The sequence below is a fragment of the Scomber japonicus genome, chromosome 16, assembly GCF_027409825.1.
Source record: "Scomber japonicus isolate fScoJap1 chromosome 16, fScoJap1.pri, whole genome shotgun sequence".
NCBI classification, from domain to species: Eukaryota; Metazoa; Chordata; class Actinopteri; order Scombriformes; family Scombridae; genus Scomber; species Scomber japonicus.
Window position 1 is genome coordinate 10,740,551 of NC_070593.1, and position 18,563 is coordinate 10,759,113.

Here is an 18,563-nt window from a genome sequence, read left to right on the forward strand (position 1 = left end):
TTATTAATAGTCTTTCATTTTTTATTGTATTAAAACAGATTTATTACACAGCTTCATTTGTACGTTACTTCTGTTCGATTCATTCAACTTCACACACCTTCCAGAATATATTCACTCACTTAAGCTTCATTCACTCATTTTTTTCTATTCATATGTATTCATTCATTCATAAGTTCCTTTGTTGCTCCATTCCTGCAGACCTTCATTGTTTTGCTGGCAGCTGAGTGCTGACAGGGAGGCGTAGGGTGAGAGGATCTCTAAATATAGCTGAGATTCCCTCCTGCTTTACAGACACGCCTGAGACCACACTGCTGTCCTAATACCTCCAGCTAATATTACCATGGCAATAGGCCTGTCCTCATTTCCTCTCTGCCACATCACACTCACACACAAACGTGCACGCACTCACACACACACACACGACCGCACTGACTCATCGCTCATAATTAGATGACATGGTCGACGGTGGTATAATCACTTGAGATGATTTGCTGTGGGTAGGAATGTGTGTACTTGTGTATAAGTGCAAAAGTGTGTATGTGTATGTGTGTGTGCCTTACCCCGGTGACATCCATGACCTTGATGGCTGCCAGCTGCCCAGTCTTAACATGGCGACCCTGGAGAAAGGAGAGGAAAGGAGGAGGACAGAGACACAAAAAGACAAAAAAGACAGAGTGGAGAAGAGGGTAAGACAAAAGAAAGAATACAAGAAAAATGTGAATATCTTTGAAAGAAACCATTTCCAGTTTTCTCATGAGAATGCACATTCACAGTTGAAGTGTATAACTTTCACTTTCAGTCAAACATCACAACGCATTAGACAGATTACAAAATCTGTAATCAGTCCAAATGTAAAGGGTCATCCCACCAAAGCCAAAACACTGGACAGGGAAGGTATATTATTCCTGGCTGAACTGACTGGTCTTTTTTTTGAGCATTTATGCAATTCTTAGAGAATCAGCAGTTAAGAAATGACAGAAAATGAGGGCAGAGAGAAAAATGAGGAATGACAAAAAAGGTCTCTATCCGGACTAAAAACTGGGATGTTGCAGCTCATGTCATATACCCACAGGCCACCGCTTTCCCCCAATTGACAGCTACAATACAAAGAATATCAGCAGACAAACAAAATTACTAATATTTTTGATTGTGGTTAAAGTTTATTTACATCAGTTAAGCTTGTAGACAGGAAACTGCTTCAGTTATGATCATATGTAAAACATATAAATGCTAATTATCCATATGTCTTTCTTTCTTTCGTTATGTCATGAATAAGATTCCCATTGACTGCATGTGGTCAAAAATGATAAATTGCAGACTTTAAGTAGTAGCATAGAGCAACAGAAAATGTTAATATGGTGTCCCTGACAAAAGTCCCTGACCCAATTTAAATCAAGGACTTGACAGTACATGCATTAGACTGCTGGGTCAACAGGACACCCTCGTATATCACAGTGATTTAACTTGCAGTTACAGCATCAGTCCAATCAGTGTAACTCTGAAAATCGCAGGTAGCAGTTTAATAAAAACACAACTGCCAGTGTCTGAGATATGACAAAAGAGTTGAACAGACAAACACATACCACACGTACCAAACCACAGACCCGGCTGTGTTGTGTAATATTGAGGCTAGGCAGATGCCTCGGGGGGGGAGTGATGGTGAGGTGCTGGGAGATTGGAAGCTAAGGGGCGAATGGAAGGCCCAAGCGGTTCGTTTGCAACAGAGCATCTGTGGCTGTGATTAGCTAATGAAGCTAACAGGGCTAGAGACTCTAAAACCACTGACGGCTATTACTTCCACCTGTCTGGACTGAACTGATTAGCATGTTACAGTCTGAGGCAGAACGGCTTAGCAGCAATGGCACAAACAAGCAAATACATACACACACAGGCAATGACTCAAAACAAGGGCAGGACTGTTTCCCTGGTGGAATTGTTATAAACCAGATGGCATTAAGGGTCTGGCACTCAAGCGCCTCCTGAGGGCTTTAATCGAAGGGCCGTTCTGATAATGGGTGTTAGAGCCAAAACAGAGGCTAAGAATGCTACAGTCATAGTGCCTTTTTATGGTAGTGGTATTATTGCTTTGCAATTCATTCAGGAGGAGGTGATTTTACAGTTGCAGGACTGTCTCTGCACCCTTCTACCGGTCATTAGTCATACTCACCGCTTCATATTCTATTTTTATGTCATTTTAACAGATCAATTGTCCCCACAGACTCCACATAACTCACTTTACTTGATGAATAGCTTGTGAGTAGTTGGAGGTTATTCAATATATACAGATATTAACAGCATAATACTGTAGGCAGCACGATTGCTTACTTGGTCTCGTGCACCTTCATTTTACAAAATGGAAAATTGGTCAGTGGTCAACATAATGATATGATACAATATCAATTAAGACAAAAATAATTATGTTTTTACTCATGAGGTCAATTTGTGCTTATGCTAGGGGTCAAAATCTATATTGAAAATCAATTTAATATAACATCAATTCTGAAAAAGAAGAAAACAGTTCATCATTCACTCACATCATTTTGTAAGCAAACTGCTGCACTTGCTTACTATGCCACAAAAGTCACCAGAGTTTTAGAGCCGTTACTAGAAGCAAAACTCTATAGTGGTTCATTTAGTGGGTTCCCATAAGATGACTAGCAATATGTTAACATCTGCTCAGGTGAGGGAACTTTAAAATCATGAGTTAAACTTCTCATTAAACTGTTCTTCTGGAATGAATAAAGTTTTAAACTCGCTTTTATTGCAAAAAGAAAGTTAGGGTTTTAATATTATAACTCATTGTGTCACAGTCCAGAACTATACAATGCAAACTGTGCACCACTGGGTGGTTGAACGCTGTGATCATTCCCTCTCTCTCTCTCTCACTCTCTCTCTTTCACTCTCCCTCTCTCACTCTCTCTCACACTGACACACACACACACACACACACACACACAGTCAAGATTCTGTGAGAGTAAAAGAGCTGGGAAGATTGAACAGGGATTTCTCATTAGGATCAGACTGCCCCAATTCCACGAGCACAAGGACTGGCTTTGTTGGAGACCAACAAAGGAATTACAGCCACTTACAAACCAGTAACTCAGACACACACACACACACACACACACACACACACACACACACACACACACACACACACACACAAAATACAAAAAGATCTCCCTTTTTCCACTACTCACACAGACAGAAGAACTCTTGCAAACGCCCACACATGTGCATACAGAGACACGGAGAGAGAATGATTGAAGGAGTTGAAATGCAACTAAAAGAGCGAGAGAGAGAAGGTGTCAAATAGATATTAGACATGGATATCATCAGAAGTGGATAAAGATTCATTACTCTGAGCCACCTGACAACCTCCCTCTCCTCCCTCTCCTCCCTCTCTCCCTCCATCTCTCCTCTTCCGTCCTGGAGCAGTAATGTCACCCAGCCTTATTAAATGACCAAGTGTGAAAGGAGCAACAGAGAGGAATTAGCACTGTCAGTTCATCTTTATCTCTTGCTCTTTCTTTGTCCTCCTACGGTTCATTTATTTGCAAATTCAAAGATGGGATTTGGTTTGCCTTGGTTATATGAATGTCAACTGCAATAGTATTTTTATTACAGCGGTCGATGGAAGAATGTGAGAATTTGCTATTATTTTCTTTTTCATATCATTGCAAATTAAATGAGTTATGAATTGTTGGTCAGACAAAAACAAGAAATTTGGAGATATTATCTTAAACTCTTGTGAGGGGCATTTTTCACTGATGTCCAACAATAAACACACAGTAAGCTAATAAAATCAAGCAATAAAGTCCAATAATTGGAAGAAAGTAATTGATAAATGAATGGAATAATTTGACATTTTGAGATATGCTTTCTTGCTAAGAGCTTGATAAGGAGATTGGTATCGCTCTTGTGCACTACTTATGAGCCAGGAGGGGGGTTAGCTTAGCCTGGCATAGCATTTACAGATTGTTATTTGGAAGACGCTTTTCTCCAAAGAGACTTAGGAGTGAGGCACGACAGTCAAGCATTAGAAGACTCAAAGGGCCATGGTACAAATTATCAAGAGACTGACAGGGTATAAGACATAAGTATAATGAGAAAGAACACATGACAAGTTATTTTTTGTTTGTTAATCTCTCTTTTTTTCAATTAAAACAAAAAACAAAAAAGTGCATAAGAAATAAAGAATACCCCAACACCAAGGTGATCCCTGAATTTTCCTCATTTTCCTCTAGCAACACCAGCAGGTTGATATCTTTGGCTTTTAATGAAATATCTCAACATCTATTGGATGAACTGCCATGAAATGCGGTACACACATTAGTTTCACTGTGCTGTCAGTCTTCATGCTGAGCTAAGCTAACCAGCTGCTGGCTCCATCTCTGTACTTAATGCACAGGCATAAGAAAGGTTATTCTCAGTTAACTCTCATCAAGAAAGCAAATTGTCATATTTCCTAAAATGACTGCCTTAATCAAAAATGAAAAGTATTATTAGTTGCAGCCTGAAATATGATATATAAAAAAAGAATATCACACAGTATTAAGTATTATGTTCTGTCAGCTTTCCTTCTCTCTTTCTCTCTGGCAGAGATGACCCACTCTCTCCCTGAGCTGTCCCATTCAGAATGAGGAGATTTGAGCTTCACAGGCCTGTTCATCCCTTCCTCCACTCGTTTGTTGCCTGCTTTGCCTCTCTGACCTAGATCTGCAGTTTCTCTCTCTCTCTCGCTCGCTCACTCTCTTTCTCTCTATCATCCCGCTGATTCTCTCTCATTATCTAACCCTCTTAACTTCTCACAATCTCCTCTTTATGCCTTTCATTATTCCTCCCTCTAGATGTCTCGCTTACTTTTTGCTCTCCCTGTCCCTTGTATTTTTCTCTCTTCTTCTCCCTCATGCCTCACAGCTCAAACCAGCGGCCTGTGAAAAGCTTCTACATGGACATGACTGAGCTGAGCACTAATGCCTGAGAAACAGCATTGGGCTCTGAGCTCGACAAGCAAATATGACACAAATCGAGGACTCCCTGCAACCCTTTCACTTTGTGTCTGCTAATGCATGTAGCGTCTTCTAGAAACTACAATGCACTGACATGGGCCTGAGTGCTACCACAAAACAAAACAAAAACACATGCACACACACTGTATACTTACACACACACACATGTCTTTTATGTAATACTCCCCAACTGTTATAATACTGAGAATACTGAGCATTAACATCACTACAATCATCACAATGACATTTCAAATGAGGTCTAGATTATTATCTTCATGCGTAAATTTTTCCCCTTCTTTAATCACGTGAAAATAGTTTGACCAAATATGATAGCAAAACATGTCACTAACACACACACATTCAACTACACACACACCCACAAGGAGCTTCCAAGCTGCCTGGCCAGGTGTATTTGAGCGATAACAGTCCAAATTGACTACGTTTGTTCCGCTTGGATGGCCATGCTGTGATGGAGACAGCAAACTGATACCAAACTGATCTCCAATCAGCCTTCAGGCAGCCACATCACGGAGGAGTCATTACTTGGTGTCATTGCTGCAGGAGTGAGAAGTATATGCACCCATTTACACACATCTAGTACACATGTTTAAAAATATATTTGCTATTTTAGAGGACAGTGCTTTTTTTTAACCTCTCACACAATTAAATCTGAGAAAAGAGACGAGAGATTTCTCTTCTGATATTTGCTCAGCTGTTACTGTGATTTGTTCATTCAGCTGTGATGTCTCAGAGACTGCTGAGTAGATGTAAACAAGACTTAGGGGGGGCAATGATGCTTCTGCCCACTCCCAAGTCTCAGCAGTTTCACAACTGTGGTCTTAGATGTTAAGATTACAGATTACAAAACAAGAGGATGCACAGAAGGTGGATATAATAACACAAACTGCTACTCAATTTCATATAAAATACCCATGCAATAAATATGACCATTGCTTTTAAAAGCTTTTAATGTCATTTTCAGTTAATATTCAACAGTGTCATAAAAGTGTTCATTCAGCTCTTAAGTGCAATTTAGGGCTCAAGCTACAGATTTGCTTGATTACCAATTAATCTGTCAATTACTTTTTTGATTGATTTCACCAATATTTAGTCTATTAAATGATTAAAATAGTAAAAAATGCTCCTCACTAGTTCCTGGTGCTGAAGGTGACATTTTCAGGTTGCTTGTTTTGTTTAATCATCTTTTTCGGTATGTTAAAATTCCTCAGTTTTGCAGCTGTTTAATTCTGCACTCAAGCAGTCAACCACGCATCATGCTGTCTGTCTGTCTGTCATTTTCTTGTGACAGGATGACACAAAATCAGATTTCAGATCCAATGTTATATGGTTTCAATTCAGTTCAGTTCAGTTCAGTTCAGTCTTTGTTGAGATCCCATATTGGGCAATTTGGTTGCAGCACAACAGACAGACAGGTAAACATGTACACATACAAGAAACAATATACATAAAAGAATATCTTTTAAAAATACACTTAAAAATCATCAATAGAAAAATGATGGCGCTGTCTCATCCCTAATTTCATCTGTCCCCAGCCATGTGCCGCATGAGGAAGGTGTCAGAATGACACAAAGTACACCTATTCCAGTAATTATCATCAACACGTAATAAATTATGATTAACTGCACCTGCCAAGTGAAAGTAAAGAGTATGGAGAGAGGTACTTGGTATGAAGTGTGAGTGAGTGTGTGTCTTGCAATGAAAAAGAGGAAGCTGTGTGTGTGTGTGTGTGTGTGTGTGTGTGTGTGTGTGTGTGTGTGTGTGTGTGTGTGTGTAATGATTCTCTTTTAGAATTTGTCTGCTGCTATATGGAGCTGAATGTTGAGGGGTACACACACACACACACACACACACACAGTGCTGCAGGCTGCAGAGGGAAGCATCTCTTCATCATTCTCAGCTTGCAACCTCAGTTAGGCGGGACCAACATGCTAACCACTGCTTCAATATAACCTGCTGGTGATGATACCCAAAGCATCTGTGTGTGTCTGTGTGTGTCAGCGAGAAAGAAATGCTTTTACATAGTGTGTGTGTATTTTGTTTGTTGGTGTGCGCATCCATGCCCTTGCCAAGTCAATTACACAGACCCCCCCCCCCCCCCCCCCCCCCCCCGGACACATTTACTATGCAGGACACTTCCTGTCGTAGCCTAGCAACAGTCTTGGCTGGCCAGAGTACAGTGTGCATGACACTTAAACACACACACACCGAGTGAAAGAAAAAGAATAATGGGTATAAGAGACTATTGTCCTGATATGGGAGAGTTGATGTTTAGAGGAAGAGGTGAGGATAGGGTGAGGCAAGGAGAATGCAAGAAAGAGAAGGAAGGAAGTGATTCAGATATGAGAAGGTGGATGAGAAGAAGACTACTTTACTGAGAGAGCTGAATTTTACAGTGCATCTATCCCATGTGTGTACTTTCTGTTTGGCCAAGCTGCAAGGTCAGAGTAAACCATCCAAATTTTACTTTTAAATTAGTCTCTTGTGGTTTAAATTTGATCCTTATTTGACTTTCCTTTGCACAAGACAAAAATTTAAACATCCATAACGATAGATACGCATGTTTTAGCCCATTAACTACAAATCTCATTACTTGGGACAATTTTCAAAAGCCTACCGTAATTAAGATTGATTTCCTACTTTCCCAAAAGCCATTGGTTTCATTCATTTTGCTACGATTAAAAATCACCTCAGAGACATGAAACCTGCTCATGGTAGCCTGTCAATCATAATGATCACCTTGTTGTCAGTATTTATGAGTTTGAGATTTTTTGTTTTGTTTTGTATTTCAGTATTTGTCATCATGGTGATGCAGTTGCAAGCTGAGCCACTTTAGAAACCTGCAACCTGTCGGTGTGTTCAAGGACGCTGCGACATCTGAGAAGTTGGCTGCCAAAAAGGAAGCATTTTAATACAAGTGAAAGCCAAAATTCTAATGACCCTTTCGATGCCTGTTATCATTTGTCATCTAAGTTTGATGTTCTGACTACTTAGCTCACCTAAATGCAATGGTTTTTGACATCTGACATCTGAGTTAATGAACAACAATATTGGCATGGTTCTTTAACTATATATCTGAATTTTGCAAGATAGCAACCATGTCAGTATAAAAGTCCAAAACCAACATTTTCAGGACTCAGTTTTCATCAGTTATTGAGTACTAAGCAATGGTGTCATTATTTATTGTTTTGTTTTTCAGTTTTTTGTCATTGTGGTGATGCAGTAGCAAGCTGAGCCATTTTATAAACTTGCTACCTGTCGGTGTGTTCAAGGACGCTGCGACATCTGAGAAGTTGACTGCCAAATTAGGAAGCATTTTAACACAAGTGACAGCCAATTTTGAATGATCCTTTCAATGTTCATCATTTGTCATCTAGTTTTCTGCCTACTTAGCTTACCTAAATGTAATGTTTTTGGACTTCTGACTACAGCAACATTGTTTTTTCCCAAAGTCAGCAATGTTATGCAACCATGATTTCAGTCTCTGATCAGTCACTTGTTTCCAAATGACCCCAAAAGACAAAAGCAAACATACGCAATTAACACGCATGTGCGCACTCACCAAACTAGGAAGAGACAAACAGACTCTTTGTCAAAAGGAAATGGGTCACACCCTAATCCTAATCTGTGCCGTCACAGTAATCCATGCATACACACACAAACAGACACCAACATCAAGCAAGAATCAACTGAATGGCATCTAAACATGCTCTCCTGGCATAGGGCCTGTCGGCATGGGGGAGAAATGTACTATGGGATGTGCCCCTGAGATTTCACGCTATACATTTTTAGTTTATAGCAAATCCTAGAAGGAGATTACACACACACACACGCACACGCACACGCGCACACACACACACACACACGCACACGCACACACACACGCGCACACACACACACACACACACACACACACACACACAAGCTCAGCTGTGTTAAGGTTGAAGGATTTCAGACAAGCAGTATTTCAGTCTGTACCCTAGTATCAACACCTAGTCTCTAGGCTTGCAATCCCAGCATGCCCAGCAGCAGGTGCCAGAGCTGCAAAACTGAATTAAAGCCAATTTAAGGGAACAGAAGTTACAAAAAGGGGTTCTGCTTAAAGGTTCGCAAAGAAATAAAGGTGGCAATACTCCCAGACACACCTTATTGCAGTTCAAACACCTGCAATCATTCCGCATTCGCACATGCTCACACACCAATACATGCAGACAAGCGGCCACAAACACAAGCAAGCGCACACACTGTTGTGGAATCAGTGAGGCAGTAAATAAAAGTGACAAAGGCCTCCATTCCAATCTACTACTGCACTGCCCAGGAAATATAGAAGCGCCCCGAGGCTGCTCATACACTTACACATGAGAGAGGAAGAGAGGAGAGACACAAATTGAGACAGGAAGAGATTTAAAAGGAAAGAAAAGATATAACGAGAGCAAGTGAAAATGAGGGAAACACATTCAAGCAGAGAGCTTGTGGGAGAAGGAGGTAGTAAAAGAAGAGAGACTGAGGAGATGAAAGAAAAAAGAAAAGATGAGAGGAAGAAAGATGAGAGCAATGATCTGTAGAATAGTCCAGAGGGCTTTTATTGACGGGTGAGGGGAGGAGGGGTGGGTAGTTGCAGAAAAGGAAAAGCTGAATTGCGACAGACAGGCAGCATGTGTTGATTCCACTCTGAATGAGATGGTGCTATCGGCTAAAGCCTACTGAAACAATAATCTATCAACGGTCTGAAATATAGCTGCTCATTAACCTGCCTCCTCGCAGCCCAACAAGCTAATTAAAAAGCAAGTGGACACACAAATGTTGGGGAAAACAGACTAATCTAGGGGTCAGGGAAAGGATTTGACGCTAAATAATCTCAAATGGTTTAAAGCAAGTGGTATTTGCAAACAGGCAAACACACAAATTTGATCATGAGCAACAAAAGCACATCTGTCAGTGTTCATGGTGGTGTGATAGTGCGAGAAAACAAAAAGACAAGGCAGATGCAGGGTACACAAATGATGAGTCCATCATCATGACAAGAAATATGATTAGTTTTATGTTATATTTATAAAAAAGGGATCTGTGGGCTTGCATATGTGTCTGTTTTTATGCATGGAAAACAGTAAAAGCTTGTGCCCATCATAATATATTCTTTGATGTGATGGAAATAAATCAGCCCTAACAGGATCACCACTCACTGGATGAACATGTGTGTGTGTGTGCAAAGCTTATTTATGGTAGGCATTTGAGGCTGACACAGATTAAATGAAACACAAAGTCAACACACATCTAAACACATGTACCGTACCGTAGCCTGCACAAATGTTGTTGTTGTTGTTGTTGTTTTTTTAGCTGAAATCCATCTAAACAGCTGTGTGACCACCTCTCTAAAAAAAAAGTTAACCCCACACAATCACAACAGTATTTCTACAAACTAACATATTGGCTCATTGAATCACTAACTCATTTACACAGGTTAACTCACAAATGCACTCACTCACTAATTCACTCAGAGCTGACCCACCCACTCACCCACTTATCTCTCATTTCAAATCAAACTGCCTAACGTGTTTAGAGTCACAACAGAAAGAAACAACTCGCCCCCCTCCCCATTGCTACAATATCTGCAGAACAAGCAAGCATACTGGAGGAGAGAGAGAGAGAGAGAGGAGTTGAATAGTGTGCATGACTGAGGGAACACTACAAAAGGAGGTGCAGAAGGAGGAGGAGGAGGAGGGTTGCGGCGAGGAGGCAAAGCAGCAGGTTCAGCACATCGGCATCACGCTTCGGCGGCTCTGGAGGTCAAACAAACAGCCGAGCTGATTTACTGTACGGACCAGAGGTGAGAGAGGGAAAAGCGGAGGAGAGAGAGAAAAAACAGCTGAGTGAGGGCATGAGGAAGGAGAATGTGCTAAGGACATCAAAGATGAATATGAGAAGTTGTGCAGATGAAAGAGAGCAGGATGAAGAACGAAATGAAGAGCTAAGGGCTGTGAAAAGAACACATTCGTATGGAAAAAGGAGAGGACAGAAGGAATAAAGAATAATAGAGAGTGTCAGGGCTGGTATAGGTTATTGATTTAACTATTGATGAGCAGTAAATCTAACTGTGGGAATAAAACCTTGGCTAAATAGCTCTTTACAGTGCACAGCATCAAATAAAGAGTGGGGAATGTGATTTGAAAACATGAGAGAGAACGAGAGGCTGACAAAGAGAGAATGAGAGATTGCTATTGACATCAGGCATGGCTAATTGACCCTGGTCTGGGTGACAGGAGTGCATTGTGGGTAAGTGGGGCATGTGGCCTTGGGGAAGACGAAGCGAGGATGTAGGCTAATGAACACACTGCCAGGTGTGCGTGTGCCACTGCACACGGGCGGAACGAGCACATCTGCTGTTCCCACGGTAACAAGCAACATCCACCTCAGTCATGGTTCACATTTCATTCATAAGGACTCCAGAGATTGAAGTGTGTGCGTGTGGGTGTGCGAGTTAGTGTGTGTAGATAAAGTAGAGAGAGGGGCAATGACACGGTGTAAAATTGTAAGCAACTGAAACAACATCTACACAAGGGACATATAGTAGCTATATGGCAACAGGCTGTGCTCCACTTATTGTACATATGAACACAAAGCATACTCAGACCCTATAGCCTGCAAACACGCCCAGCTGAGACCTTCTGACAGCATCCCCATTAGCACTAAGAGTACCATAAAAAACTACATTCTTTATCAATTTACATGTGTCAGCCCCTTATCACGCTACTGCTACAATTTACTCATACAGATGACTAGCTTGTACATTTTCTAAGGCAGGCTGCAGGAATGAGTAATGTTCTCCCCTTGTGCAAGAACTAGAGAAAGACTCAGAGACCAACATTTTTGAATTCTGGTGAATTTTTAAATTGATAGTCATGGCACAAAAGGGTATCTGAACTCAGTCAAACAGAAGTGAACATACCCTGTACTCTTGGCAAATAATTATGATTATCAATACCATATAAAAATCGTTTACATAAATGTTTTAATCCTATGCTTTTACTATTAAATTATCATTATTTCTTAGTTTTATGGCACATGCATGTTATACCTCAATCTACATTGTAACAATATTTTTTTTTCCATTGTCAATTAATACAAGACTGTAACCAAAACCAACAATGCTCTGATTCCAACAAGTCTAGTATTGTGCAACTAAAGTCTGAGATTCCTCTGTTGATTCAAAAATCTATCAGAAGCAGATCAGTGAGCCACACCTTTCCACAGTTAATTTTGAATAGACCGCACACATCGTCCTGCTGCCTAAAACACTCACGTAGCACACAAATAGTTGCCAACAAACACACTATTAACTATAGCGTGAGCAATGGTTTCTAAAAACTACCATTCCCAGCTGTTTTGAAATGTTCACATCCTTCATCCTTAATTTTCCCATATTGTTTTTCTTCTTTTTTTTCAGTGGAAGCAAATGGGATTGGATGTAAGAGTCAGAGTCAGAAAATACTGAGAGATGGAGAAACACATTGTTGGTTTTGGTCTTTTCATAAAATATAATGACACTAACGAAAGTAAAGCATATTACCAGCATCCTTTAAAAATTAAGATGCAATTGTGATATATTATTGTAATGTTATTATATGCTATCAGATGTTTCACTGTTTTCAAAATCTACTAACTGCTTTCAAACAGTTCCAAGTGCACCTCTCATTACTGTGTTGCTATTTTTAACCAATTTAAGGACCAGTGTGTAGGATTTAGTGGCATCTCACAGTGAGGTAGCAGATTGCACTCATTGACTCATTCTAAGCTAACGAAAACATAACACTTCTTAAATTCAGGATATTATATTCTAATTAAAACATACTTATGAATATTCTGTTCCATTTATGCCAATAGATCCTCCTAAATCCTAAACCCTGGTCTTTTTTAGTAAATGAAAATATAAAATAGTATAGGGAGATGATTGACCCAACTGGAAGCCTCTGGTTTTCCAAGTAGAATATTGATTTCATGCTCTTCATTTTTTATTTATTTATTTATCAATCAATAAATCATCAATCAATCGTTCTGTGGGTAGTACTCAGAGATGTATCCAGGACAGTTTTGATTCATATCAGCCTTCCGATCAAATAATGTGACTAAAATAGAATAAATATTATTTACAGGGCAAGAAATAACATACTCATAACATACAAAAATGTAACATGACCACAGATTTATCAAGTTGCCATTTTTATAATCTTGACTACTTTCAAAAAAGGCACACACTGTGTATGCTTGCTTGCTTGATCTCCTTTCCTGCTGTGAAATACTAGCTGGAGGAGTTCAGAACATCAAACAAAGAGGAATAAATGAAGTCACTCTATCTTCCTTCCTTTTCAGAGTCTCTTATGCCAGGCTTTCACACTTCATGCTGCTTCTCTGAGGTGAGTGTGTGTCTGTGTGTTTGTGTGAGCGTGGCGTGCTCATGTGTGCATATGTGGTAGTGGGGTCGCGGGAATGCAGAGAGAAAAATCTCCCACAGTCCTTTGCGGCGTGACTTCCAGCAGATAAGGAAGATAAAATAACTTTGAAGTTTTATGCGGTTCTTAAGAGGGCAGGCGAGGCAGGAGGAGGAGGAGAGGTGGGCCTGGGTGCAAAACAGACAGGGACACTGCAGGAAAAAACAATAAAGAGACACAGACACAGAGACAGAAAGAGAGAAAGATACAGGTGTGGTTGGTTAATAAGACAAAAATGTATTTGAGTCCTAATCCTAATTTTCATCCCATCCATTTGTTTTCATCCAGAGGCCCTCGATTGCCACAGTAACAAGATTATCATGATATCAGTAAAGAATCAAGGTCATAATTGCACATGACTCCGTGCTGTGTTGTGCCATCTCATCTACTCATCAGTTTGAAAGATAACAGAAACCCATGATAAGAAGAAATACTGTTCAGAGCTGTAACAACACAACACAACACAACACAACACAACCGTCTCTCCTGACTACATGAAACAAACAAACAAACACAGTGACATGATGGTATGTCACTACTTACATGCCCCTTTAAACCTGTGTTCACAAACATAGGTTTTTGCACACGCACACCAGTGTAATAAATGGAAACCATAGAGCTGCTCTTTGTAGTGAGTTGCTGTCACAGCGGGTGAGCATATAAACACCCATACAGCCCAGGTCCCCAACCGTCACTTTTGCTCTGCTGTGTCTCTGTGTGTGTGTGTGTGTGTGTGTGTGTGTGTGTGTGTGTGTGTGTGTGTGTGTGTGTGTGTGTGTGTGTGTGTCAGAGTGACTGGTAAATATTTTAAGAGTGCGGAGCACTTTGCCTGAGGAGGAGCAGAGTGGATGTGTTCTGTCATCAGAGAGAAAAAGATTGGTCGTCTCTTCTCTTCTTTTTCTCCTGCTCCTTCGCTGCATGGAGACAGCACAGTCATGCAGAGAAACTATGTGAAATGTGAAAATGGCACACACACGCACGCACACACGCACACACACTCACACACACACACTCTCACACACAATCACACACAATCACACACAATCACACACAATCACACACTCACACAAACACCGGAAATGTTTTGTTGCTGCCAAAGCCAAGGAGACAAGTTGATGAGACGATGGGATGAATGTGTCATCGTTCATGTATCGCTTGTGTGCAAATGTGTGTGCCTGTGTAGCATTTGTGTTCTTGTGACCAAGATATGATTAGCTGCCCTCTAAACTTGTCCTCGCAACCATCAAGGAGAAAAATGACTTCTCTCCCGGGAATGACGAGGAACTGTGATTAATCAATTATCCAATCAATAAGCCTGTCAGTCAATAAGTCGTCCTGTCAGTCAGCCAGCGAGCGTTTCGGCCAGTGGTTTGCCCAGGAATAATCCCTGTTCCCACCCCACTGTGGCACTATGTGTGAGGCATGGAGTGCTTCCTCAATTCGGAGAACTGCAATTCCCATAAGCCCCATCAAATATTCACAGCCATAAGAAAGAAAAGGAGAAGGGGGGGGGGGGGGGGGGACAGTAGAGGAACAGAAGCGTGATGAAATTTAAAAAAAAGGAGAGGGAGGGAGGGTGGGTTGGTGGGATGCGAGTGGAAGGGGGAGAGACGTGGCAAAATAAAGAGAGGAAATACCAATGAGGGAGCGGACAGAAGGAGCTGATGAGAAAGAGAGTGACAACAGTAAGAGAGAAAAAGGGAGAGAGAGAGCTAGAGGAGGAAACAGAGGAAGAGAGAGAGAGTGAGAGAGTGCGAGATGGAGAGGGAGGAAAGTGGAGAGAGAATGTGTTTAATTATTCAGCATTACCCATGTTCTCTATTTATGGCCCTTTTAGAGCAGCCAGTCGAAGCTATATATACACATACTGTAGGCAGAGGCTGCTCCCTTAAGTACAGCTCAACAGGGAAGTTTCAACCCAAAAAACTGGGGAAAACCAGAGGAAAAACATGATTACATATTGATAAGAGAAATGTGCAGAGGCAAGGGATGAAGACGTGAAGGGGATGAATAGACAGAGGAGGAAAAACAAAGAAACATAACTGCCATGGAGATGTAAGATGAGAAAGGGAGACAGAGGGTGAGAAACTGAAGTCAAGCTAAAATTATCTTTTTGCTGTGGCTACTCGTCTATCACTGTTCTTGGCCAAACTATTTTTTGCTGATAAGGAAACTGCAACAAAAAGCAACAGCCTGGAACAACTTTTCAAGACATTTTTTTTATTATTTGTTTAATTTTTAATTGAGATGAGATTTTGGGTGTACACAAGGGGAGAAAAAAAAAGAGATAAAGCACCACGGACCAGATCTGTATCATTTAACTAGATGGGGTAATGAAATTGTTGATAAACCTGTTATCTCTTGCTCACAGACACAAAGAACTGTAGCTGTTCAGCACATTAATGACCCTCCATCACCAATAACATAAAACATTGCACTGGCCATTACTATCACACACATATATACTTAAAACACAAAAGGATGCATGCATGGGTACACATAAATCTATATCTCTAGCCTCATTACACATAGTCCACCAAGTAAAATCCACTGCAGCAGAATGCAATGGACTGGTTGAGTTGTGTTCTTGTTGCAGGACAAGCACCAAAGTATCCGATTACTGCTTCCTGTTTTGATGAGTTTTCATATTATAATCCTAATGGAAAGCTAAACCTCCCAAATCATGATTGCTCTGGAAATGTAGTAGTTCTTAGCTTTTAACCGATGCATTTTTCACTTCCAACGGGTTTATTAAAGTTTTAGTAAGCCCAAAGGTCATCTGAATCTGTCTATCCACAGAAATACATTTTCAATTTCAGTGAAAATAAAATCTGGTTATAACTGATTATCTGCATACATTGCCCAATAAATTCACCAAGGAAACAAGCTATAGAGTGCTTGTGTATTCTAGAGGAGTTGTCTGTTCATTCTCCTGTTTGCAGCAGCTGCAGCAAATAGAAAATATCAAAGCACAACTTGTTAACTTGCAATCTATGATCACAGATACATCAGAGAAAAACTGGCCCCTGGCCACTCAGCAAATTGGAGAATTGGAATCATAGCAAGAAGTAAAATCATGTTTACAGCCCGTCTGACTCTCATCTTTACATCTGAGCAAAAATTCATAATCCACCTGTGTTCACTCAATTCATGGATCCTGACTGTAGTCCTGAGGTATATATAGTATATGCTTGTTATGTTATTTTCTCTGCTATAACAAGTGTCTAAAATGGTTCAGAGAGAGTCAGAGCGATTCTAGTTCACTAATGCCTAGCAGACTGAAAGTTAATTAATCTTCTCTGTGAGTTCACCTGTTCACAAGAAGTTGATCGTCTTCAGACTGCTTACCTAGATGGGGGATGTCAACCGAGTAAGGAATTTAAAATAGATGGCATTTTTGCTCAAGTGACCCCACTCCTAATCTGTATGTATGAGTCACATTTTTTCCAGTTTACATCTGGCCCCATCTGTGTCTATTCATGCAGTACAGAAAGGGCAATTTGAGCACTACAAAGCATTTTCAGCATGTTTTCTGCTTGTTTAAAAAAAAGATGATTCATATTAAGGCTGCAAGTAACTATTCATTTTACTATCAACTAATGTCATTTTTTGATCTGTGATTATCAGGCAATAGTGAAAAGTGCCTAACAAAAATTCCTATTGCTCAAGATGACACTTTCAAATTTGCTTTATCTGAACAATGGTCCAAAACCCTCAAATAAGACATAGAAAGGCAGCAAATTCTCACAACTGAGAGATGGAAGCAGGTAGTACTAATTCATCCTCTGTCCATTAAATAATGGATAAAGTAACTTACTGTTTTAATTCATAAAGTCTCCTTGCATATTTCTTAAAAGAGTGTTTTGCCAACAAAACTCACGAAAATATCTAGTAGACACATTCACAACATCATAGGTGTAAAAGAAAAATAAAATAAAATAGTACAAGTGTAATTTTCAGAGCTGCCACATAGTAAGAAATAATAGTATAAGCTTCACTATCGACTCCATTTAGTATTATACACTGTGTGACACCCAATCAGAAACCAGTGTGGATCAGCTGTATGGGCCACAGGCCCAACAGGCTGCTGCTGTTGCCACAGGCGTTCTGTGGCTCGGTAATGTATAGGAACAGACTGGCTGAATGTCAGCCAGTAAATGAGCCGTGACTTTCACCAAGACAGCACAGTCAGCAATAAATGGATACACATAACTCTCCTGTTCTCCATTCCTTTTGTGTTTTTTCCTCCCCTCTGTCCCACTCACACACACACACACACACACTCATGTGAGAATGTCAGATTATTTCTAGAAGAGTGAAGAGTCATGTATGACCTCTACCTGACCCTTCATCTGGTACAATCTGGTGTAAGAACAGCTCCTCTCCATCACCATCTTACCTTGACTCACTGTTCCATTAGACACACTCTAGCACACACAACACACACATGTAAAAGGGCCTTCACATGTCTCTCCTTTCAGATATTTGAACAAACACATGTTTATTCCAGCCATAGGTGAGTGAACAAAGTGCCACAGGCTGCTGTAAAGTCACAGGATGAGGCAGCAGCAGCAGGAAAAGGAAGCGAGAACTGAAGAACGGTGGAGGGAAGAGGAAGTTCAGACAATGACATGGACGGAAAGATAGTGTTTGAACGACAGCGGGAAACAGCTGAGTCCAGCTGACAGCAAATACCTCAGACCACAGTGATGTCTCAACAGCAAACCAATTAAGAACAAACACTTCCCCCTAAAGATTTGAATCTAGTCTAGTCTTTTCCCTCTGTAATCTAGAGGTGCAGATGTACAGAAAGACAAGTAAATACAGTAAGGACAGAGACAAAAGGAAGAAAAATGAGAAAGGGAACTAAAATCACTTTAATGTGCCCCAGTTTCTGCCTCTCTTCTCTGCATTTAAGTCTCTTTTACATTCGCTCCATTTCTCTCAAGCTTGTGTGCTGCTTTTATCTCCTGTCTTTTCTGTTTCCTTCTGTCACAGTGCATATTTCTATTCTTTGTTCCATACACTTCTAGAGAATACGGGAGAA

The 18,563-nt window shown here is 40.5% G+C and overlaps 1 protein-coding gene across 1 annotated transcript in view; it reads right to left on the reverse strand.

The window, feature by feature from the left end:
* tnika (TRAF2 and NCK interacting kinase a) overlaps positions 1-18,563 on the reverse strand; it is a 58,117-nt gene that overhangs the window by 27,958 nt on the left and 11,596 nt on the right. The window contains exon 3 of the mRNA XM_053335052.1: positions 561-617. Coding sequence (XP_053191027.1) covers positions 561-617 — 57 coding nt within the window. The remainder of the gene's footprint in view (positions 1-560; positions 618-18,563) is intronic.